The sequence below is a fragment of the Cariama cristata genome, unplaced genomic scaffold, assembly GCF_000690535.1.
Source record: "Cariama cristata isolate BGI_N322 unplaced genomic scaffold, ASM69053v1 scaffold10294, whole genome shotgun sequence".
NCBI classification, from domain to species: Eukaryota; Metazoa; Chordata; class Aves; order Cariamiformes; family Cariamidae; genus Cariama; species Cariama cristata.
The window spans coordinates 22572-48162 of record NW_009611234.1 but is presented as its reverse complement, the minus strand read 5'-3'; the positions used below and the strand labels follow the sequence as shown (position 1 = coordinate 48162).

The following is a 25591-nucleotide window of genomic DNA, read 5'->3' as shown; positions in this document are numbered from 1 at the left end:
CCTGCAAAACAAGACACCATGCTTGTAAAAATGCCTCTGTTTTATTTAGTAGCCAAGCTATCTGAACTGAAGTACGTATTAATCGCAGTAACAGCACTTATTTTCTGAGGTAGGCCCAATTCTAACAGATGTCACTGAGACAATGCTGCAGTTTGATAGATCATCTGAAACAATAGTTCAACACTTGCTACACACATCATCACAGAAAAGGCTCAGAAGGATTAAATCAAGGAGTCTGTAAAATTTTTACAAAGATCCATGGAAACTGCTTAGAACTGTAAACGCATTCTCTGTAAGACTTCTTCCAGCTTGGGGTTTTTTTATCAGTTCCTACACAATGGCTTAATGTCATGTACAAACAAGATTTTCTGTTAAATCCTACAAAGCTCCTACTTAAGTGAATAGTATATGAAGAGATCCCACATTGTGGCGTATTAGTAATACTAGTAGACTGGAAATCCTGTATTAGTGATAATGTGTGCATAGATTTGGACCATCAGTTACAAATTATATTTCTATATTTCAATTATATTGGTTATGTGTTTATTCATGATGCAAAAAAGAAAGCTACAAGTTAGAAGACATTATAAACAGCTCATGATTTTTGAGACTAGCTTAACTGATCACTCAATTCATATTTCCTGCATAGTAAATGCACCATTCTAGAGCCATCATTTGTTTGCAAGTGTCGATTAAATACTTGGCAGCCATTTAGGAAACACCTTGATTAATACCAACAAGGAAAAGAAAGGCTGACTGTCAGTGCTCATCTCTACAGCTACATAACGTAACCTGAATTTCTGTTGTTCCTAGGAAACTTTCAATGTGTACTGAATTATCTGAAACCTATTCTTTCATTTCAATGAAAGCCTCCGCTGACATTGTATGAATGTTTATTATTCTGGTTGCCAGTACTGTTTCACCCTGCCACTGCCGCCTGTTCTTCTAGGTGAAGAACAGACATAAATTCACAGAACTCTGAGGCATATCAAGATTTTTTTCTCACGTTCCACCCTATGAATAAGGCACATTAAAATAAAAAAAGAAAAAGAGAAAGAAAAATACATACATTGGTCGCTGGATCGAGTGGACAAGCCTTTGCATGGCCTGAACATATACACATGCCTCCAACAGAGATATCTTTTATAGAATAGTAATACTGTAAGACAAAACAGAAATTGAATTGCTAAGTGGATTGTAAAATGCAGGTGCCAAACTGCAGAATTCATTTCTGGTGACAAAACTGTCAGGTCCTGTTTTATTTCTTTTTTGATCTATTACAAATATAGCAGACAGTGTAATCTAAGCTGCGTCTTGATCAACAGACTCAGGCTTAGTGAAAGAAAGGGTATAAATTGGCACAGTACCATTTGTTTGAAGTCACAAGAGCCATGTCAATTTATACACAGCACATGCCAAACACGAGAACAGGAAAAGGCAATATGCACACTGGATAATGAAAAGTCAAATCCTATAGAATTTATTTCCTTCAGAAAACATGAAAAGGAAAAGGTATGATGATGGGGAAAAGAGAAAGGTTAGAACAAAAACTAAGAAGGAAACACCTTTGTTCACCTTAGCTGGGCCTTACTTGGGCATTCGCTGGACTGTGGAAAGAACTCTTTTTCACTCTTGGCCTTTTGAATGACTACGGAATAGCCTTCATTACTGAGATTTAAATAACTTTTGACCTGTTGCTGTGCCACTTGACCATTTCTATTTTTTCTTTGGTGGGGAATAATAGCCCTAACCAGAAAGAAGAATGGAAAGATATTTATAATCATGTATTATGACATCTGTGAAAAGTGAGTATCACATGCCATCTTGTCCATTTTCATCTGTTTTGCCGAGGGTCCTGTAACATCCTAACAACTGGCTAATCAAAACAAACACATGCTATTTGCAAATTTTGCTGTTTCTGTGTTTAACCACTTTTTCAGATCATTAATACATACATCAAGCAAAACAGGAATTCATACAACTCATAGTTAACCTTCTACCACACAGAAAATTTATAATTTGTGGATACTCTTTGCTTCCTGTTTTGTGGAATAGTGGCTTGTCTAATGTCTTCTATAGGGAAAGCCAGACAAGGATGGCAAGTTTCAGTTGCTCCTTGTTCCTTTGAGGACAGCCTCATGGAGAGATACCATACAGAAGTTACTGTTCTTTGTTGGTTTGAGAAATCTGTGGATCGTCCTGCACTAGGTTTTCATGAGTATATGGTGATTTTTAAAGTGTGAATTCAATTTTGTGTTTCTGTTCACTTAGAATCAATTATTAAATGTGCATTCTTACATAAACACAGTTTCCATGATTAGTGAGACTGCAATAACTGCACTCCACTGGAAGCATTTCTGGGTTTGTAATACAAAACAGAACGGCACATTCCAAACTTTCAGAAATAGCCAGCACTCTATGTATTTAGAGGAAGAAATGGAAACTAGAAATAGGGAACAGGAGCAGCAGATTTTCTTTGCAGTTATCCATCATTGATAAATGATATTAACTAAAGCCAAGAATAACAATACTCCCTCTTCATAACAGGACTTACTATAGTGGTACTCCAAGCTTTCCAAAAGAAAAATAAGATGACCAACAGCAAGTGAGCAAAAAGAAAACAACGTGGAAAGGTATACATCCCCCAAAGCAGCTTTTAAGAATGTTTAGTAGAAAAACCAGAGGAAAAATAGAATAACACACAACATTTGGGCAGCAGGAGAAGAGGGAGATGTGTCACAGGAAGTACAGATCGCAGAAAGAAGAAACAGGCGTGCGCACACACAAGGAAGAGTGGAGAAGACCAGGGTATGGTGTGAGTTTGGGTCCTGCATCCATTCTTTTAAGCTAAAGCACAATGTAAAACTTTTGCTGTTAGCAACAATCATATAATAATGCTAAAAGTGTTGCATTCAGACCCTATTACTATTTATAGCACCACTAGTAGAAATTCTACTCAAAGTAAGTTTTGAAGGAATGTTAAAGGTATCAAAGGATTGAGCAGCAGAAGAGGCAAGAGGACATTATCCAACAGCAACCACTTGCCAATTACCTGCATCTGAATGTTTACAGCTCAAGGAGCTTTGTGCTTATGTTAACAAGCATGTTATGTATGTTAATAACATCATTAAGCAGAAAAGATAAAATTGTTACTTCTGCTATAGAGAAGATTACAAAATACTGTGAAGAGGGAATTCTCTAACACCAGGTTTTTGACAGATAACAACAGGCATTCATCATCTCCTAAAATTTCCTATGGCAAACAAAAGCAGGTACATCATTTACAGGTGTAAGAGAACTTCTACACATGCATTTCTACTGTCTTGCCAGAACTCACCCTCCTTGTAACAATGGGATCAATTTCATTTGGATCTTTGTGTGCGAACATCATTAAATCAGCATTTAGTGTCCGTATCCGCTGAAATCTCAGGCGAATAAAGCGAGCAGAGGTGAATTCTAGTAATACGCGTGAAGGATCATCAGCGCTAGGCCGTCCATTAATTAGAGAAGTGTGAATCTGAAGAGAGAATTATTAAAGCAATAAGGAATTAGATGACAGCAATGCTCCCGTGATTATACCAACAAATATCATTACAGGCACTGTGTGAATGCCTTTGTAAATGTAAAATACCTTCTTTCTTTAGAAAGCAGATTTCCCCCAAAATATTCCATGTACCCACAGACCCCAGTTATGGAGAGACTTTGTAGTAAAAAAATTTTGAGCAAATGAACATCATCAGCTACAAAAAGACTGTAGCACAAACTGCATATGAGTACCAAGGCCCTACAACAGCGTCCATGCTGCAGGCAACTCATTTCTCCTCCTCTAGTCTAAAATAGGTATTTTCAAGTTATCAAACAACCAAAGGGCTTAAAAAAATTGAGTTAAAGGAATGGATACTTGGAATGGGACTCAGAATTCAACAGGGGTCAGTTTGCACCTCTTAGAGCAGTCATCATCAAAAGACTTTTGAAGTAGTTGTTTTCTAAAGCCAGGATAAGGTAGCTTTTGAAATACTGAAAACTGCAACAGCTAGATGAGACAAAATAAGCATTCATAAGCATCTCCCCTTTCCCACTGTCTCTTTACACAATACATCATTTCCTTTGAATCTTGTTCTCAGCAAGTTGAAACAATTTCCTGGTTGCAACTGTTTTCACCTGGTCCCTAAGGAAAGTCTTTATCACTTTGGAGAACTCTGTTCAGCATTTGTTTTTCCAAAGACGCTACCGATCTCTGCTTACACTATGGTTTCTGTAAAAATTGCCCCCCTTTTTCTGTCTGCCCTATCTTACAGTCTAGAAATCTTCTAGATAAGCATGCTCTGTGGCTCCTTCATAAAGAGACTCTCTGACCCCAATTGCAGCATCAAGGGCAATGCAACAAAAATAAGCGATCTTCTTCCTCTCCTGTCTTTTTAGCTGATCATGGCATACATTAGCTGTGAATCAACAAAATAAAACAGATGAGCTGCTACAGAATTGTTCTTGGAAAAGGCCTACAAGAAGAAGAATGTCAGCTATAGCAAAATATTGTTAATATTGAGCACCGAGGGGAGGGAGGAAAGAAATCACTAATTTTCCTGAATTCTGAAGTGTTAAATTTTAATTGGGGCATTTTTATTACAGGCTTGTACACTGCAAGAATGTTCAGATGCTGAGCCAAACGTGTGGAACATTAGAACAAATGAGAGAACTATTTATTCTTTGCAATGAACATGTGCATCTTATCCCAGTGGTCTGAGTGAGAGGTCGGGCCACACAGCCATTTTCTATCATTGACCATGATCATATTACCACTGTTTCAGGCAAACAGCTGCACTCAGAACTCCAGCTGGCACTGACTCAGCAGTGGCTGCCTCACATACCGAGGAAAGAGACAGCAAATCCACTGCTCCCAGCAAAGCAGTAGCTCTTGCTTTCCTGGAGTTTTTGCAGGTGCTGGATAGAAGGCTTATTGAACAACTGCTGTCTTGCCCTGGCTCTGTGATACTATTAACTTAATTATTTTCACTACCAACAGGGAAACCCTAAACCTCACCACATCCAGCATCCTGCTCCACTGTATCCACAGGTACACAAAATCACTGGGATCCACTCTGCCAGGAGCAACTATCAGTCACATCTTGCCCAAGTATGAATCACCACCTCTAGGCTTCTGCCATGTTATCTCCAGGAACAGGTATTATTGCTACCTCCTCCTGAGATCATAACAACACTCTCACTTTGAGCTCTGACTCAATTTTGCTCCTGACTACAGGTAATTAAATTAAAGGGCACAGTTGGCTGGAAAAGAACAGAATAAAATGCTACGAAAAGATAGGGTACAAACAAACGATAATAAAAACCCTAGAGGAAGCAAGGAGGAGCTCCTGAATGAGAAACGTCTGGCTACCAGCAGGACAAAACCACATGACTAGAGAGAGCAAACTGCTCAAGTCCCAAGTGAAAAGAGAAAGAGGGGAACATGTGTGGAGCGTAAACTTCAAAAGAAGCCTGGAGATGGTAGCAATAGGGCAAGTGGAAATTGATAGATCTTTCCAAAAGAAGCAAGATTTTAGTAAGAACACATGTCTAAAGACTTTTTTTTGCATAATATTTACCTGTAAGCAAGGAAATACATTTCTTTTGAGTGCTTTTTAAAACCATCACCTCCTTCCTTTAAACAGGATCCAAGAGATTTCTTTCTTACAGGAATCAAACAGAGATGGGTTATGGTTTAAAGCAGAATACTAAAGGCTGAACTTTGATATTCCAGAGATAAAGAAGAAATATATCTAAAGTAGTGCTGAAAACATCCCCTAGCTCAGCAACAGCACCATGGCTATAAGCAGCATGGCAGTCTCTCTCATCAAAAATACAAAAAATTAAGCTGTCAGAGGAGAAAGATGGAGGTAAAAGCCGATGTATCAGAGTAAGCATGTGCCCACAGAGAGTTAAAAGTGTGAATCACAGACACAGTTTGACCCCCGATGACACTGCTGACAAATAGCAGTCCTATCTTTGGATTCATGTTTTTTAAAAAGAACAAATTTAGTCTTAAGACAACAGTGGGAAAAAAACCCACCACCTTGGAGTGGTAGTTTTACAGAATTAAAACGTAAATTAACAAAATAAAACAAGAGGCATCAGAATAGACTGCCTTTTTAAAAGGTTTCATGGATCTATCTGCCAGCAGCACATCTATTTGGCAAGGCTAACCTAGTAGAGACAACAACTTCCATTTATACTGTCTTTCATGCTTGTGTTTAAATGTTTCACAATTTCATTTTTGAAACAACAAACAAATAATTTCTTATAACTACTGAAATGTAGCTATGTCCTATGTGAAACATGGCACCTGTTCAAACATGTACACAAAAATGACACTGAGATTAGAAAATTAAAACGGAATAGTTTTATCAAAATGAATCTGAAGGGAAAATTTTACACAGGCAAAATTAATTGCTCAAAATTATTTCTCCTCCTCTCAACATCTGTGATGAAATCACTACTTTCTCCCTAGAAACATTTAGAATCAACTTGAAGAGTGTCCAACTAAGTTGTTCCTACTCCTTGAAAAGCGAATAGGGAAGAAACTAAGAGTACTTTGGGAACATCTGTCATTAATCAGGAATAAAGAGTAAGAATTTTAAATAACTTTTCTTAAAGAAGTTTAAGTAGAAATCAGACTTACAATATTTTCAGTATGACTCTCACAATGAGACATCACCGTGTTTTTCCAGAGCACACTCTCTCTTTTCATCTCCCTCCACAATCTTGCCCCTATTTGTAAGACACTGTTTGCATGACAGTACATTTTCAGTCAAGACATTAACATGGCCCCTACCCTCCAAATATTTTTGAATCAGATCTGGAAACTGTTCCAGTGAACACAGTCCTCAATATCCATCTACCATTTTGCCATCTAAGATCATCATAGTACTTCATATATAGCTCTCAGTCCTGCAAAGACTAGCCCCATTTTCACACAGGCAACTAAGGCACGGATGTCCTGCTCTAGCTGTACACGTACTGCAGTATGACCCACACCAGAGTTCTACAGCAGAGCTAAGATCCAAAGCTGAGTCTACCAGGAAAATATTAATACATTAATCCACCCATTGGGCTGCTACAATTTGGATAATGCAAGTCCCTATGACGGAACAATCTCAAATTTTGCTCAGGTTTTAATTTAAAATTTTTCCTTAGCAAGGAATTCTTCCAGGATCATATTCCAACAAAGATGATCTTTGGGGAAAATGAGCATTCCCTTACAAAACATCTAAATCTTACCACAATAAAAGCCAAACTGTCATTTTCTAAAACCATTTTGAATGGTATCTGATTTGTCAACCAGTTCAACAGTCAGAACTATTCAAGAAAAAGGGTATGATAACCTTTTCCAGTAGCTGCATTAGCAACACCATGTTCAAAAAGATTACATCACAGAATCATAGAATGGTTGAGGTTGGAAGGGACCTCCAGAGGTCAGGTCATCTGATCCAACCCCCCTGCTCAAGCAGGGTCACCTAGAGCCAGTTACCCAGCACCATTTCCAGACGGCTTTTGAATATCACCAAGGATGGAGGCTCCATAATCTCCCTGGGTTCATGAGGTTCCTGTCAGCCCATTTCTCCAGCCTGTTCAGGTCCCTCCGGATGGCAGCATGACCCACTGGTGTTATCAGCCACTCCTCCCAGTTTGGGGTCATCAGCAAGCTTCCTGAGGGTACTCTCTGCCCCATCATCCAAACCATGAATGAAGATGTTAAACAGGATTGGACCCAGTAGTATACATTCAAGTTAGTTCAGTTACCAAGTTACCTATCTTCTGCATTTGGTTTGAAACCAAAACTTCTAACAGTTACTGAAAGAATGCATACCCTAGTTAAACGGAAAAACAGAAAAGCCATTTTGTAACACCAAAGTTCCACCAAATTCAATGTCCTGTCTCCAACACAGGCCAGCAGAAAACAATCAGGAAGAAACATAAAACCCAGGGCATTCAGAGAGTGATCCGTCTGATGCAGTATCATCGCTTCCCCTGACTGAACAGTCGAAATGTTTCCTGAGCTACAGAGTGAATCTGCATCATAGTGTTTAGTGTCTACCAATTGCCCCTTCTCTATATTAGTCTACTCCCTTTTTCCACCATTATGTTTTTCATCACTACAGACACTTGTCCGAATGGGAGGCACTTTGTTTCTTTTAAAAAAAATGAAAAAAAATAGCTGGGTCTGGTGGTTTTTTGGCTTTTGTTTTTGTTTGGTTTTTTTTTAACCTGGAGCTCAGATCACAAATTATTTCAGTGACAGTGTTCTAGTTTTTCATTTGAGGAAATTGTGAGTAGTCAACATCATTTCATTTTTGAACTTCAGTATGATGTTAAATCAAGTTTTTTTTTCAGAGAGTTCTTGAAAATGCTACAAGTTCTCTACTCTGAAGAGAATTGAGTCCAACACTAGCCCATCAGCATTCATGCATAATTTTTTTTTCTTACATGTATTACTTTGCTTTTAGCAACACTAATTTTCATATAGTATTTTTCATTTAGTATCATGAGCTGCTAATAGAACAAATTATCTTATATTTTGCATTACCAACAAATGCTGTTATTACACAGTTTTCTGATTTTACAGATTGCCTACAAGTATGTTGAACAACATAGACGCTACTAAAGATATTCAAAGGACATCTCAGTACATTAGAATGTCTGGACCATGTCAGAACCAAAAGATCTATCTAGCTTGGTAGCTTGCTTCATACAGTAGCCAAAATAGCACACTAACAATAAGGCAAAGGTAAGCATACGTAATACTTCCTCAGGGATTTCCTGAGCTATAGGTAGTTTCTATACATTTGGTAAGCCTCAAAGGAGTTCCATGAACTTACTCAGTCTCACCTTAAATCCAGGTCACCTTGTAAAATCTACACCCATCACATAATAAGGATTTTCTCACCTCATTTACACGTCATAGGGAAAAATATCCTTCTTTTGCTTGCTTTAAACCTGCCTCCTACTAAATTCACTTAAAACCTCCTAGTTCTTCATTACATTTCTTTACTACTAATTAGCTTGGCACAGGTATCAGACCTCCAGATCTGTAGTTTTCTTGGATTCCTAAAGAATGTTTCTAAAAAACTGGTGTTTCATTTGACACCCCACACTCCTCAGCTACTGAGATTATTTGTGAGGGGTTAAACAATAGCTGCTGTAATGCATTAGCCTTGAGTTCCTTTTCACTATCCAATTTACCAATTATTTCTGTGCCTCTTCAGTTAATAACCTAGTTTGCAACTGCTGCTCCAACTCCTCTCCTGTAAATAATGTTTCCAGCGCAGAAACCTTCCTGACAGTCTCTATAGCAAAAACTGATTCAAATCATTAATTTAGTTTTTCAGCAATGACCTTATCTTTCTTGAATGCTCTTTGATCATCTCTCAGCCCACCAATTCTCTGGCAGACTTCTTGAAACTGATGTGTTTGAAAAAATGTTTTTTTCAACTTCATACTCAGTCACTCAGAATTTTTTTCACATCTTTATTGCAGTTTAACATTTCATTTGCTGGAGGTTATTTTCCTACCTCTTTTCCTCATCTGGAGGAAAAGATATGACTTCTATTCATAAATGATGCTAGTTTACTTTTAATATCTATTATCTTTCCTTAGTTTATCGTGTAAACATGTTGTAGGATTTTTGGAACCATTCTTAAATGTAGCATGCATGTGTGTAATGCTATCTATAAATGAACTCTAGGCTGACTGAAATTTTTTTAGCTGTTTGACAATCTTTTCTATTTTTAAATTGTACTTTGGCAGATTTTATTGCCCTGTGATGTTGCATTTTGAATATTTTCTGGTTATTTTTACATAACAATTGTTCCACAGTTAATAACTCCTGATCAGAACCTGTGCACTCTTTTGGACTGAATCATTTTACTTTACTAGCTGCACCAAGAACATTCAGTTGTTTAAGAAATACTCTTTTGCACTACATTCTATTCTGACACCTACACAGTCTGCCAAACAGCTACAGAAGGCTGGTATTATATTCTTAGCCTTCATTTGGCAAGACCCACTCACTTCCACACTTCTGTTTGGGCAGTTGCTGATATAACATTAAATCTATGCTGTCCCAATTAGGTGCTGAATTTTAATTTCATAGAAATCTCATACACAGTTTTATTTCTGCTGATTTTCTTATTTTATTTTGTGTTATTCTTAAATCCATAGTGCCTCTCTACCACAAGCTGCTCAGTCATTCCTAAACAAATTCTTGTTTCTGACATGCCTATTACATCACCTCTTTCCAACACCCTTTAAGGGTAGGTATTCATTAGCAGACCAAGTAACTAACCTTTCTCAGCTGCTGGGTATGGATACTTTTGCAGATCCCGGGGCAATACTTGGGTGGATCCAACCCCAGCTGCTGTAACAGACATCTAAGAGGACACTGTTGAGCACAAAAACATTCTTTCTGACCCTTCTTCTGTGCACATTTCTGCATTAACTGATGTGCAAACATACAGCATGTTAGCTGCCTCTGTTGTTTTATCTAATGCAACAATAAAAATGCTGCTGCTTCGCATGAAAGTATATTATCAACTGCTAAGTTACTTAAAATTAACACAATTCAACAAAGTTTTTAAGAATATTAAGTATGCACAATGTTCTCATTAAAATTTAAAATATCCATGTATGAATCCAAGTGGTGTTATTTTTCTACTTAGAGCTTTGGTATTCAAAGATAGTTACTTTGCCAAGTAATTTGAGTTCAGTCAATCTCAAGCTGTTTGTAAGATATAAAAAACCCCAGCTGTTTGGGCATGGATTTTCACCTTCCTTTCAAGAAAACAGCATTGCTAACCAGTATGCTTTTTACTGATGCATATCTATATATTGAATGTTAGATAAACTGAAAGACAATTCTTTCATAAAAAGTGAAGGTTACTTAGTGTAATTTGTCACAAGGATGGAACAGGAACATCACTCCATGATAATTTTTGGCTAGTAGTGGTAAAGAACTCACTTTGTTCAAGTACTCAGCAGTTTATTTTGGATATCATATCAAGACAGTGGGCTTCAAGCCTGATGCTCTGTGTAAGGCAGTGGTCTGAACCTAAAATATTGTCAAGAAAGGTCGATTCCTCACTAAAATTTCATCTCAGACAGCAGCATAAAGGAGAGAAAAGCTTCTGTCCTGCACAAAAAGACCTGCCACTTGATAATCAGCAGTGCAGGAGACAGATACGTCAGTCTTAAAATGATTTAATGAGAAAGGTGCTCCATGATTTACATTCTCAATTTATGCAAGTACATCAATATGAAGATGGACAACACAGAACACCATTTTTTTCCACAGGTGATTCAGTAGCTCTCATAATTCTCCTAGCCAACACCAGCTTTAATTATCTGTTGCAAATAGCTCATTTGCAATAGATGTAAAATTACTGTTGATTAATTAATCTCTTGGCATCTTATATTTAATCCCTAAAGACAAAAGTTCTGTGCGTTTTCTTCGTGCAAGCACTAATCTATCGTTAGAGTTGGTTTCAAAACTAGAATGGTAGATGGGAGCATATGCCAGAACTCAGCATCCAACTTTTCATCATAAATACGTATTTATGATAATTGTATACAAGAAATAGTGTATTTGGCAAGGTTTGCTGTATTTCTAATAAATACCTCACTATCTTAATAAATTAATGGTTTAGTAAGTGAAAGCACAACTCCCTTCTGTGCCTTGCTAATGAGTGCAAGAGCTGCTTGAAATGCAGTGCTTAAACTTGCATTAAAATGTCAAGGGCTATGCATGTCAAACTTTATCTCAGCTAACTCATTCCCCCTAAGAATACAGGCAAATGTCAGCTTAACGAACTGTTTAGCAAATACTATTGTGTCATTGACAACTATACCCTACAGCTTAAGCTAAATAAGGCTTCATCTCTTCAATTCTGATTAACTTGCTTTTGTCATTTTCCTCTTTCCAATTTCACTTGAAACTTAAATTGCTTATTCTAACCACTGCTTTTCTATGGTTCCTGTAATTCTCATGCTTGTCATTTTTGGATAAGAAACAATTTGTCAAAGACATCATCTTGCATACTTTTAAACAGACTGCTCATTGTCAGAGCAATAGTTATTAATAAATCACAGAATAATAAGGAATTTGATTACCTTGACAGTATATTTGTCAATTCAAGTTTTTATTTTCTTTCTGTTACTGTCTTAACTAAGTGGAAACACTACACCGTGCTGTAGTTTCAGCAATAGTTATGCATACCACCGTCCATAAGGGATTCGGACAAGATTTGAGGCCTGGAATACTGTACTTTAATACAACAATCATAATTTGTGTTCTACTGGCTCTTGAAAGTGTACTTGCAAGTAAGACTCCATCTCTTAATACGGCAAAAAGGTATTTTGTGCTTAGTAATAACTAACAAGATAACTGGAGAAAAAGTTGAAGGCTTACAGCAACATCCTCAAAGATGAAACACGCTGAACCAGAGTTATCTACAAGCAGGTAGACTGGAAATATGCTATAGGTTCTAACACATAATACCACAGGTGACTTATGATTTTAAATCATCAAATGATAGCTGTTTTAAATTTCTCCGCACATAACAGTGGTCTGACCTCTGATGTCTGAAAATGTGTACAACCACTGTCATTCTAGTTTACATTTTGCCAGCGTCACACAGCTGCTGCCTAACCTAGTGGCCCTTAAGCAAGCAGATTAGAATAAGAAAAGAAGCCACATGAACTCATTGGCTGATGTCAGTGGCAACTCTAGGTGCAGAGCAATTCTGAAAATTATGTTAGTCTGGGTTCTGATCAAACGGAGGTGAAACATGCTGGCATTACTGAGTTAAACAGTACCGCCTATCTGCTTAAAGGATGAAATACAGTGGTCTGTCAAACACATTCTTCACAAGTACTTAAAAGACGCAACATAAAAATCTAGATTATGCTGGTTTTTATAAAAGCACTGAAGTGAGATGACACATTATCTTAAGAGGATATTTTTTCCTTACTACTTTTGAAAGTAGTATGCTTCTTTTTGGACAGTGATCATGAATGGGACAAGTAATTCCAAATGAATGACTAAAACAGGAAAGTTATGTTTTCTTGCAGATTATAATAAAAAGCATTCTGATCTCCAGATTTAACTAAAGGGTTTCTCACTATGCCAAACCAAACAATATTAAAAAAAACCCCAACACTCCCCTCCCCTTTCCTACCAAGATATTATGATTTCCTTTACTCATTATACGATTGTCCTAAAAACTGGTGGTGCTTTCTGCTAGATTTTTTCCCGAATGAGATGTGCTGTAGAGTGCACTGTGGAATTACAGACAAATTACTGCCAGAACAGAATGGTGACCAGTAGAAAGAAAATCCACAGGAACTTGTCCAGCTGTAAGCGGTTGCAAAGGGCTGGCAAACACAACTGTTGATGTAAAAGAGGGAGAATGTGAGGATTTAAGCTGTTCAAACAGTAAACAAGTACATCTGCTCCTGAACCTTATCATTAAATAAACTGCAGTAATATGCTATACATTACTGCAGCATTCTTGTTTTGAACTTCAACTCTGAAGAGTTTTGAACTGGGGAAATTTCAACAAAACTTCTTGAATTTCTTTGTATTGCAGATCCATATGTGGAAAAGCCCATTATCATTACTGTACAGTGTTGGAGTCTAAGTTCTAGCAAAACCTGTGTCATGTCATTTGGAACACGCACTGATGAATGCTTTGGAAACCAGATGAGATCCCTTTGAATAGTAAGCATTCAGTGCCTTTAAAACCATTTATAATGTTTTAAAAAGAAAGAATAAACATCACATTCGGCTGCAGAATACAAGAAACTTTGATCCCTCTCCCACCCTGAACCCGGTCTTTTCAGACTTGGAGATGTTTTACAGTAGCTAATACAAGAAAAGTCAGGAAAAAAAAAAAACATTTCTAAAAAGTAGCACAGAATGAACAGTGCAGGCCAGGAATGGTATCATAAATCTGTAAAACACAGCAGATTAAAAATCATGTGCATGAAAACAACTTTTTGTTCTTTGCTCCTATCATTAATTGTTGTAAAGTTACAAAAATAGTAATGCTTACTTTGGCTACAAAAACTAAACTTGGCACGGTTTTGTCAAACTCTCAAATGTTTGGATTTTTCAGTTTTCATTTATTGTATATGATATAAAATAACATGACATGTATAGTAAACTAGTCTACCGATTTTAGCTGGGGTAGCGTCAATTTTCTTCACAGTATCTTGTGTGGGGCTATGTTTCGGATCTGTGCTGAAAACATTGTTGATAACACAGGGATGTTCCAGCTATTGCGGAGCAGGGCTTACACAGCATCCAGGCCTTTTCTGCTTCTCACCCCACCCCACCAGCGAGGAGGCTGGAGGTGCACAAGGAGGTGGGAGGGGACACAGCCGGGACAGCTGACCAAGGGGATATCCCATAACACAGGACATCATGCTCAGCAATAAAAGTTGGGGAGCACGTTCCCCTGGGCTTTTAAACTGTTCTTTTAAAACTGTTCTTCCTTCAGAAGTTCCTCCAACTTCTAAAACAAAGAAAAGCTCTGCTGTGGCTACTTCTTTATGTCCCTCCATACAGAGCACAAGCCACAGAATTCACCTGCTAGGGACTTACTGTCCTTGGCACTCCTATTATATCTCAATTGCCCATCAACTTTATTATTCTGATCTGCTTGAAAAAGCTTCTCATATTGTTCTTTAGACCTTCAGCACAGTCATTTTCTTGGTATGGAAGGGCAGTATTTTGGTTCTTGCTCTTTCTTTAGCATAAAATCACAGTAAAGCAAATTTGCAAAATTCCTACTTTCCTTGCTGGGATAAGATGTTTTTATATGATGTCTTTTGGTTTCTAATGCCTATTATACACTCAGGTATTTTATCTTGCTACCTTTTTGGATAATCTGAGATTTATTCTTTTTTATAAGTAGCATGCATAATCTCATACATATTTCAGAAGAAAACATATAAAAATATATTTCCACCTTTAGAGATTGCTTTAGCTTTTTGACTGTCTTTCCAAATTTTCTTAGGAGCACATCAAATAGTGAGAATATTATTGCTACTTTACAGAACAGTCTTTAAATAACAATATTTTGAACTAGCCTGTCTTGCATTCTTCTCACATTTGGAGTTCCTTCCCTTATTCTAAGTTCTCCAATTAGACTGCTTCTTGGAAGAATATTTAAAGGCACTCAGAAATCAGCCTCTACTCCATCATGACAGTCAGCCAGCCTATGGGAAGCTAACTCTGGTTCACTTTTTTACTATGGTGTTTATTTTTGCCTTAATTTTTGCCTTCACAGACTCCTTAGCTAGATTCACCATCTTGATTAAGTAGTACTTCAGCCCTAACTTTTTCTACTCTTACTTAGGCATGAAATATCAATATTCTCAGACACAGCATTGTTTGCTGATACAATTTGTCTGCTTACCCAACTTGGCTCTATGCGTCCTTCATTCATATGTTCTAGAGTTTAGACCTCAATCAAAGAATTTGTCCACTAGTATTACAGTTTCTCACTGACTAACTTTCCTTCTATTGATTTTCTATGACACTTACCATTTAAACTGAAAACTCCCAGGTAAACTATGCTGTTTGGTTTTGATTTTCTTTTACATATAATTCCTTTGCACTGACATGAAAGTATACCTACCTTTAGCCTTCAGGCTGACCTATTCATGTGTCCCTACTTCAGTGAGATTTTATTGATCAAAATTACTCCTTCATGTAGCCCACCTGGATTTTAACAAATTCTACCTTTAAAAAAGTTAATCATTTTTTGACAATACAGAGTTTTATTATTTTAACATTAAAGAATGATTCATCTTGAACTAGGCACTCGCTAGATTTCTCCCAGTCCCTGGTTTTAAATTACCTTGTAACCTTTACTACTTTTTCCTCTCTCATCTCTGCATCTCTCAGCTCCTTATCAACCTTACCAAGTCTGTAAGCCCTTCTATGCCTTTGGCCACCAGACTCATTAAAATCAAGAATTAAGCTATTCTTTCTCCCAGTAATTATCCATGACTGTTAACAATTACTTAAAAAAAAAAAAAAAAGACCAAAAAAAACCCCTTAGAAAGTTGTGTTATAATTTTCTCATCTCAGAACAATAACCCTACACAAAATGCAATATATAGCCAAAGTAAATAAATGTTTGTGGTTTTACTTCTTAGTGGAAAGTGCTTACAAGTAGTATTTAATTTAAGCAAAACTGTCTATCAAGTATTTCAGTTGTGTGGGTAAGGTCTTCAAGTAACAGTTCCCTCACCCTCAAAACAACCACCTGCTGGGGATCTTCAGTTCCCCTAATCAAGCAGAAGAGAAAAAAATTCACAAATTTACCAAGTACCCAGTGTTCTTGTTTCGCTGCCAGAATTAAATCTACTACTGTCCAAAAACCAGCTGCCAGACCCAAGAAGACGACATGCTTGGGTCATTGCAAGTACATATCAAGACTTAGGTGTACCATTTCCCTTTGCAACACTAAAAGAGTATGTTGAGTTATAAATTACATTTACAGGCATAAGTCCTTTTATGATTTGGGAAAACTACCATAGATCTATATAAAGATGTGCAACACTCATTTCAGTAAGCATTGCAATCAATAAGTGATGGATGCTAAACAAAAAAGGTAAATCATCATATCAATTTCACTTTTTGACTTCAAACTGAAAGACTGCTCTCTATACTACATACTTTGTATATTGCAACCTTATTACTTCTTAAATCTTATGATTGATATGATTAATCAGATTTTTTTTTCCAGAAATGTTAGAAATCATGGTATGAGTTTCTGCTCAGGGACAGAAGACATGCCAAGATAGACAAGTGAACTGTCTGACTAACTACACAAAAGAAACTTTCATTCAAACTTGGCCCACGTAGATGTACCCATAAATATCCTTCCTCTTGTTTTTACAATAATGGGAGACTGCTATACTACTTATATGCAGTTTTCCACAGTTGTTTCCTCTTTGGTGCATAGTTTAGAAGTACGTTATACATTTTATATCCACTCTTTTTTTCTATAATATTAAATATCAAAACCTCAAGTTCAGTATGAACTATCAACTCAAAAACATTACTGTAAGCTTTTCTTTTCTTCTCTCAGGCAAAAATTAACAGTGAATATTGCTATAATGCAATTATAAAATTACTGACTTGCAAGATTAGTTGTACAAGATTTGAATAAATTATTGTGAAGACTATTCTCATCATGCATAACAAAATAATTTAAAGTTGTCTTAAATTCTAGATGTTTTCAAAATTCTCCTATGACATTGAGCATATCTGTCAAATGCTTACTTTGTTTTTTCTTTTACGCATCTATGAATGTCTGTTAGGAAATCAGAAAATGTTAATAATTTTATATTGGTGAGGCAATATAGCATTGTGTACATGAAATATGTAAAATCTATCCATTTATTTGGCAGTCACTTGTTAAACGACCTCTTTTTTTTCCACAGATTAGCTACTCAAGTTTACTTTTACTAAAAGTCAAATAAAAAAAAAAGACAAAAAACCAAAAAGCAACAAAAAGAACTAGACCTGGACCTTTGACCAAAGCTCAAACCCGTTTTATTTCTTTGTGTAAACTGTTTCTTTCATGGTTGTTCTAACTGGAAATTTTGCACCAGTTGAAAGCTTGCGTGTCAAAATTCTTGAAGAAAATCAATATTCTATCCTGTCTTGGTAGACATAAGTAACTTTTTAGGCTAAGTTATGCTTTCAAAACACTCAAAAAAGGAAACTCACAAATAGAAGTTATCACAGCCATTTCATTGAGACCAATCACACACAAAAAGATGATATCCAAAACCACAGCTCAACCATAAGACTTCCTGAAGCTGATGTAGCCAGAAGGTGGGGTTGGGAGTGGAAGCAAACAAAATATAAACCAAGACCAACAGGGAGACAAAAGTATAATGTAATCCAGAGTGTTAAGCAGTGACCGTTTAACCACTGAGGTGGTGTAACACTGAATAAGATGAGATGCTAGATAAAAAGTCTTCACAAAAGATCCGATCCAATGGTTACTGACTTCAGTGGAAAGATCTTTAATAATAGGCACCATTTATCTAAGGATCCTGTTGGCTGACCCATTACTAATCACTACAAAATACTACCTGGGCCTGTAAGATAGAAAAGCAAGAAGATGAGAATGATCCTAAGCTGATGGGACACGTGGATTTCAGTCCAGAGAAAAGCTGATTCATTTTTTTTTTACAAAATGAAGCAACGTCACCCGGCTAGATAGCCTGACTCAAACTATGCCAAAGACCTGGGAAGCAGGACATGTTCTTGGATGCAAAGAATGCATCTGATAAGTTCTCTACCGGCTGAAGCTTTCTTTTGCTTTTTAGGCAAAGGACTGTCATATGTCCTCAACAGTTTTGTGAAATTTGTTTTCATTGTCTTTGCAATTTTTTTTAAAAAAGACCAACTAAAATGTTTTCATTTTGCATCACTTCAAATAACTCATATTGATCAAAAGAAAAATGTCACTTTCACTGTTTAAAAAAAAAAAAAAGGAGTAATTTAAAATTATTGTTATTCTCCCTATTCAGACATCAAGCTGAAAAAAGTTGTTCACCGAACCCTATTTTGGAATTTGTGACTGAGACTGCATTCATTAGTCTTTGTCTAATGTCTTTGTCTAAACTGTGATGCTGGAAGAGGAACCAGCTTAAATTTCTGAATGGTTTAATCTGTTAAGAATAGATTGTTACCTAGTTTCTTGTATCATGTATTTTTTTTTCAATGACAATATATCAACAAAATACTGGTACAAGACATCATTCGCCATAACCACAAATACTCTAAGGAAATGTACAGAGATGCACATCAAATATATGGAAATTTAGCATACTCATGAGAAATGCCTAGGGTGATTGCAGCTGAGGGCATGGAGAGAGATATTACTGGCATTACTTTTTACTGTACAGATGCCTTTTCTGCATCTTATGCTATTGAAAAGAAACCTATCACTGTTACTCAAGGGAACTGACAGTTCAGACTCTAGAAAATGATTTCACAATAAAGACAAGATGCTGAATACATGTTAGGAGCTGAGAGGATCAATCTAAAAATAGGAATTATAAAGAAACATCAATACTGCAGTCCACAAACTCATGCAATTTAGAAACACTGTAGCATCTCTATCATTCATTATTAGGAAACAAGTCATCACAAAATTTTCAGTCTGCAACTGAATACGTTTCAATTTTGAGTACTTCAAAAAATTCTGACCCTCGGTCCTCTTAGCATTGACAGTCTCAGACTCCTCATGAAAAAGGATTAAATCTGTCTGTAGGGAGAAAGGACCTAAGAGTCCATTTGAAAGTCTTTTTCTTCCCTTCCTTCTCTGTGAACCAATGAGACTACAGTGAACAGGACAAGCACTACGGTATGAAGAAGAGAAAACTAGCAAGAAAACATTGAGAAGTAGCAGAGTTCAATGTTCCTGGCATCACTGGTCTGATGCTACTTCAGCAAACAGCAAATGACTGGGAGGCGGTGGAAGTTCAAAGTGAGCTGAGACATGCAGCACAGAGACGTGTTTAAAAAGGGGCACAGTACTAGTGTTCAAGTAGCATGGCAAATGAACAAAATAATAAAACATTACTGTCAAGGAACTTGTTTATGTTTAATTTTGTTCTCCACATGTTTAGTACACACTTTGAACTTCCACTTGACTGAACAAAATGTGCTCAGGCTAGCCTTTATTACCACAGAAACATTATTTTATGTTTTTAACCTCACACTCACATTGCTACCATCACAGGAGGAGTAAGAGGTTCAGCGTTTGAAGGAGCAGCACTGAAGCATCACCTTCATTGCAGTATCATTCTCACCACTGTAACAACAGTGGCAGGAAAGCTCATTTGCGGAACAGGAAAGAGACGGGTTACCTAATTCCCACCATAACTCCCTTCCCTGTCAATCCTCTGTTTCAGCCTTAGTGCTGGCTACAGCCATACAGTAGGCAGGAAGACTTTTCTTGTTAAAGGCTAGCATTGGCATTCGGAGAACCTTAGGCTCCATTGTTCACACAGACAGATCTTGTCAAAGTCTTTCAGTCTCCAATTTTTGCCTTTGTGAAAATGGAAATAATACTGTGCAGTTTACTGATCAACAGTCAGTCGTCTTAGATGTCCTTCATAAGTATGGTGTATTACTGTTAGTATCTTTCTGAAAATATCGTCAAGTACTTTTCATTTAATACTAGATATGGTTTAAAAAAAGAAAAAAAAAAAAGAAAGAAATGAGGAAGCTGAATGAGACCATAATAGACTAAAATAGGCTATTTCAGTTGGAAGGGACCTACAATCTAGTCCAACTGCCTGACCAATCCAGGGCTGACCAAAAGTTAAAGCACGATATTAAGGGCATTGTCCAAATGCCTCTTAAAAACTGACAGCGTTGGGGCATTGACCACCTCTCTAGGAAGCCTGTTCCAGTGTTTGACCACCCTCTCGGTAAAGAAATGCTTCCTAATGACGAGTCTAAACCTCCCCTGGTGCAGCTTTGAACCATTCCCATGTGTCCTGTCACTGGATCCCAGGGAGAGGAGACCAGCACCTCTCTCTCCACATCCTCTCTTCAGGAAGCTGTAGAGAGCAATGAGGTCACCCTTCAGCCTCGTTTGCTCCAAACAAGACAAACCCAGAGCCCTCAGCCTCTCCTCATAGGACATTCCCTCCAGCCTTTTCATCAGCTTTGTTGTCCTCCTCTGCATGCATTCAAAGACCTTAATATCCTTCTTAAATTTTGGGGCCTAAAACTGCACACAGTATTCAAAGTGAGGCCACATCAATTGAATCTACTCCCTAGTATTCTCTCTTACTTAGAAATCAAGGTCTGAAATTCCCCCTCAGGAAATTTGTTAAGATGGTCTGTTAGTACTAACCACTGTAAAGACCTTTCTCTGGGCTGAATTCTTAGACAGAACAAGGTTAAGGTTTCATGCTGCAGAAGTCTTAACAAACTCTTGTAAAGGCCTGCACAAATACTACATGAGCACCATATGCTTTCAGAAGGAATACAAAAGGCATATACAAGTTCGATTTACTACCTGACATCACTCTGGCAGTAGAATCACGCTGACGATATTTATACAGACACATGAGGTATGACACGGTCCATTCAAATGGTTTAGCCAGCACAAAATACTCCTGTCTGTCTACCTATTCAAATATCTGCACTTCATTCACTGCTTTGGCATCTGAGTCCTTTAAGAACTGTAGGAAAGGTGAGAAAAGTGAACTTCTCAGAATTATGCAAGGTAAAGAAGTAAATTTGAAGCAAAAATTATTTTAAACAAAAAAATTAGAGAGGAAGTACATACAATGTGGTTGGTAGACATCATAAAGAGGTGAAAAAGGATTAAAAGATCAGCAAGAGAAACAAAACTAAGTGGGAATTTAAATACCTGAAGTTGAAAAGGAAGCCACTAAGGTAGAAGCGGTACAGAATTTAGGTGTAAGTTATTAATATTTTTAAGCAATACCCTTATTATTTTTTCCTAGAGAAAACATTAGACTTCAATGAGCAACAATGCTCAGTAGCAATCCAAAATAGCAAGTCAGAAGCATGCTTTTAGGAAATCACAAGTAGAAAATATAACTAGACCATTATAAATCCATGGTTCATCCACAACTTGAATACCACTCTCACCTCATCTTTAAATGAACATATACATACTGGAAAAAGTTCAGAAAAGATCAAGATGATGATGAAATGAATGAGTGTTTTCAGTATAAAAACCCCAACAGAATAGGGTAAAACTCTTCAGCCTGGAAAATAGATGACTTAGGTAAAAATATGTCAGAAATCTATGAAATGATAAATGACATGAAGAAAGTGGTTACAGACTGACTGCTCACCAAATCTTCCAGTACAAGAATTGCAGTTCATCAAATGAAACCAGTGGTAACCAAGTAAAATGAAACAAAAGGAGCTCACTCTTTGTGCAACAGGTACCAGATATATGGAACTAATTGTCAAAGGATGTTAGGAATGCAAGAACTCCAGAGGGGTTTGAGTTAAGGATGGAAAAGTATTTGGAATATGGATTACTCAACAATATGAAAAGTCCAAGACACATCAGGATGAGGAAATCCATGAGCTGAAAAACTGTTGAATACAAAATACAGCTCTAATATCTAAGTTATTTTAAAATCCATTTTCTTGCACCGCTTCACAAATACTGCAACAATATTACAAAAATACTGTATATTCTTCTGTGAGTATAACTACTTTTTTTTTTTTAATTTGGTTAAGTAATAGTAAATGTAATGCTGAAATCAGGTTGACATTGTTGAAGTAAATGACCCAGTGCTTTAACACTGATTAGTCATTTAAAAGGTGCGTTTCGGCTGTGCTACTCAAAAATGTGTAAGTAGCAGATGTGCAACTATGTTACTTCCTTATTAGTCTGATAGTCATTATCAATATAGTTATATTAACTGATAGTCACATTGATTGCTTCACAAATACCACTTGCTGAAAAGAGACAAGCAACACCCAGGGCTGTGCTTGATCTGAAGTGTCTAGACAATCATTTCGGAAATGTAGTACACTTGTCATACTGCAATTAGGTGGCATTCTCATTTCTAGAATCAGATTACTTTCCTTCAAGTATAGGGCTAATACCTTTCAATTTTTTGATCTTTAAATGTCAAGGTAGATCATTCTCAGCAACTGAAAATAACATATGAAAAGCATCTCACACAGGAGGATCAGAGATTGTTTCTCTTATTTAGTACAAGGAAATACTTACTGAATCCTGAAAATTCACCTCTCCATTGCCTCGTTAGGTTGATTACAAATATATGGCTTTCTTCATCAGTTACAATTTGTGGCAGAGGCACATTTATGGATTTCTTCTCATGATACTAAATTAGTATTGCAGGAATTAGCAGGGAGTGATGTTCATAGCATCCTGATATAGCTAATCTACATCTCAGTTTCCTTCTTCCATGAAGTACGAAATATAACAAAACAAGTAACAATGTGATCAAAAGCTATAAAGCTCACAATTGCAGAAGTGTATTTGGTGATGGGGAGGTATGAGATACAAAAAAAAAAAATTATAAATGTAAAAGCTTTCATTAAGGATTGGATAAATTCATGTTTAATGCCTCTCCCCCACTGCCCTGTCCCCCCCAAACTCTCCATTAGTACTGACATTGTTAGTATTTTCAACTCGCTTCTGCCTCGACTACAAAAAAGGCAAGCTGAATGTGTTCCTGAAGAAAGAGCCAGACAGTGTAAGACAGATCTCTAACTTATCTCTGTCTTGGGTAAGAGTCAAAAACATCTAGGAAGGATTTCAACATTGTTGTCCTGTTCATCTAGTCTCTACAACAAGGTTAAGAGCAAGTGCAGACTACATAACCAGGAAGTAGAAACCAGATAGCAATACTACCCTGAACAAGAACTTCAGGAGAACACCGTGCATCTGATAATTCTGGCAAAGGGCAACTAGGATTGAAAAAGAGACCAGTGTTATCTCTGCATCCTGCCAAGAGATTTTTCCGTTGGGTACACTCATACACTTACATACACACAAACACTTTTGAAGGAAAAGTATACCTCATCTACAGCTACTTCAGCTTCTGCTCTCTTAATCCCTCCATTTCATATTAAATCTGCATACTAAACTGACAAATAACTCAGCATTTGTAACTTCTGTGTAACCTAAACCCTACTCAACTGCAGAAATATCCTTTGAGGCAGCATCTTCTGAAGACAGATTCTGCCCACAAAGAGGGAGGGATTTCTTCTCCTTGTAAGTTTACATACCTTCTGCACAACAATAATGATTGCAATTTTTTAAAAACAACTTTCTGTCAGAACTCCTCTATGTGATGACACTAATATGGACCAGGGAGTCAACTGGCCATTCCAATTAAGATTTAGTAAGGTGAGAATTAAATTCACATCCTTACTCTTGGGTTTTATACTTTCAGGAAACTTCGTCATAGAGAACCTCAATGTTTCCCAGAATATGAGATTTTTTTCTTTTTGACTTCTTAGTAAAATCAAGTGCTTTCCCATCATATTAATTGAACCTTTCTCCCACTGTCTTCACTGGATTTGACTTTCAATCTCTGCTTGCACAGAGAATTATTCTATATTAAAGAAACAACAAAACAATTATTTTTGACCTAAATATTTTCTCCTAGCCTATACAAAATACTCTAAGTCTATGTATGTTTGAAGAATGCTTTTTCTAAGCATAACCTCCTATTTTATTTCCTGTCAAACTACAGGTCAGGTAAAATGTATCATTTTGTATTAAAAGATATAAATTTTCCTAACATGTTACAGACATTAACTGCTGCACCTGAAGTCTTCAGAGGGTCCAGCTTTGAAACAACTGCAAGCAAGAGGAAAGATTCCCATGTATCAAAATACAAATATTACACATGCTAGTTCAAACAAGCATTTACTGAAAAAAATCTTCATACATCTCCCAGAAAAAAACCAAAACTTAGAACATTAACAGTTAATGTCCAGAGCCTTACATCCACCCAGTCATCAAGGTAAAGAAGCTGTGACACAAATTGTCATCCAGCAGAAGAAGAAAGATTTCAGTAAAAAAGGTACAAACTAGATGTAAACATCAGAGGCTCCTGTGTCAGGGAAATGAAGCAAAAATCACTATGGTAACCCACTAATTTTTAGTTCTTAACCTAATGATCATCTAAGGAAATAAAGAAAAAAAGAAATACCGTTCTGATAATGGTGTTTAGGTAAAGATGAAAATGTCACAAAACGGGCATTCTTCTTTACCCAAAAATAGCAGCCTCGTCCCGCCAGTTATTAACCCTTACATAAAAGGCTCTTCCTCAGTTAGTGCCAAAAAAAATTACCATTAAAGCAAGAAACATCAATTCAGTAAAAGTTAATGAGTAACTCACTAATATAACTGATCTCTTTCAGTTCTTTTTCTGGCTTGGGGACACTGAAACAGTGGAACTTGCTTTTTCATTTTGAAATACTATTTTGGGAAACTTTAGCATTTACATTTACTGATGGCATATCAGAAACACAAACGTTAAAAGTACACCTTTGCCAGTGTGAGATAGAGACACTGGTCTCCCTATGATTTTTTCAGATATAGAATCATAGAATCATTATGGTTGGAAGAGACCTCAAAGATCATCAAGTCCAACCGTATACCTGATGCCACCATGTCCACTAAACCATGTCTTCAAGTACCACATCTAAACGTTTTTTGAACACCTCCAGGGACGATGACTCCACCACCTCCCTGGGGAGCCTGTTGCAATGTCTAACAACTCTAACAGTGAAGTTCTTTCTAATGTCCAGCCTGAACCTCCCCTGGCGCAACTTGAGACCGTTTCCTCTCGTCCTGTCGCTAATTACCGGGGAGAAGAGCCCAATCCCCACCTCACTACAACCTCCTTTCAGGTAGTTGTAGAGGGCGATCAGGTCTCCCCTCAGCCTCCTCTTCTCCAGACCAAACACCCCCAGCTCCCTCAGCCGCTCCTCGTAAGGCTTTTAATCATATCACTATAT

The 25591-nt window shown here is 37.0% G+C and overlaps 1 protein-coding gene across 1 annotated transcript in view; it reads right to left on the bottom strand.

The window, feature by feature from the left end:
• LOC104160101 (laminin subunit alpha-2-like) overlaps positions 1-25591 on the bottom strand; it is a gene marked incomplete at both ends in the record, with an annotated part of 33828 nt that overhangs the window by 4953 nt on the left and 3284 nt on the right. Inside the window, 2 exons of the mRNA XM_009698160.1 lie at positions 1070-1159; positions 3338-3517. Of these exons, the coding sequence (XP_009696462.1) occupies positions 1070-1159; positions 3338-3517 (270 nt within the window). The remainder of the gene's footprint in view (positions 1-1069; positions 1160-3337; positions 3518-25591) is intronic.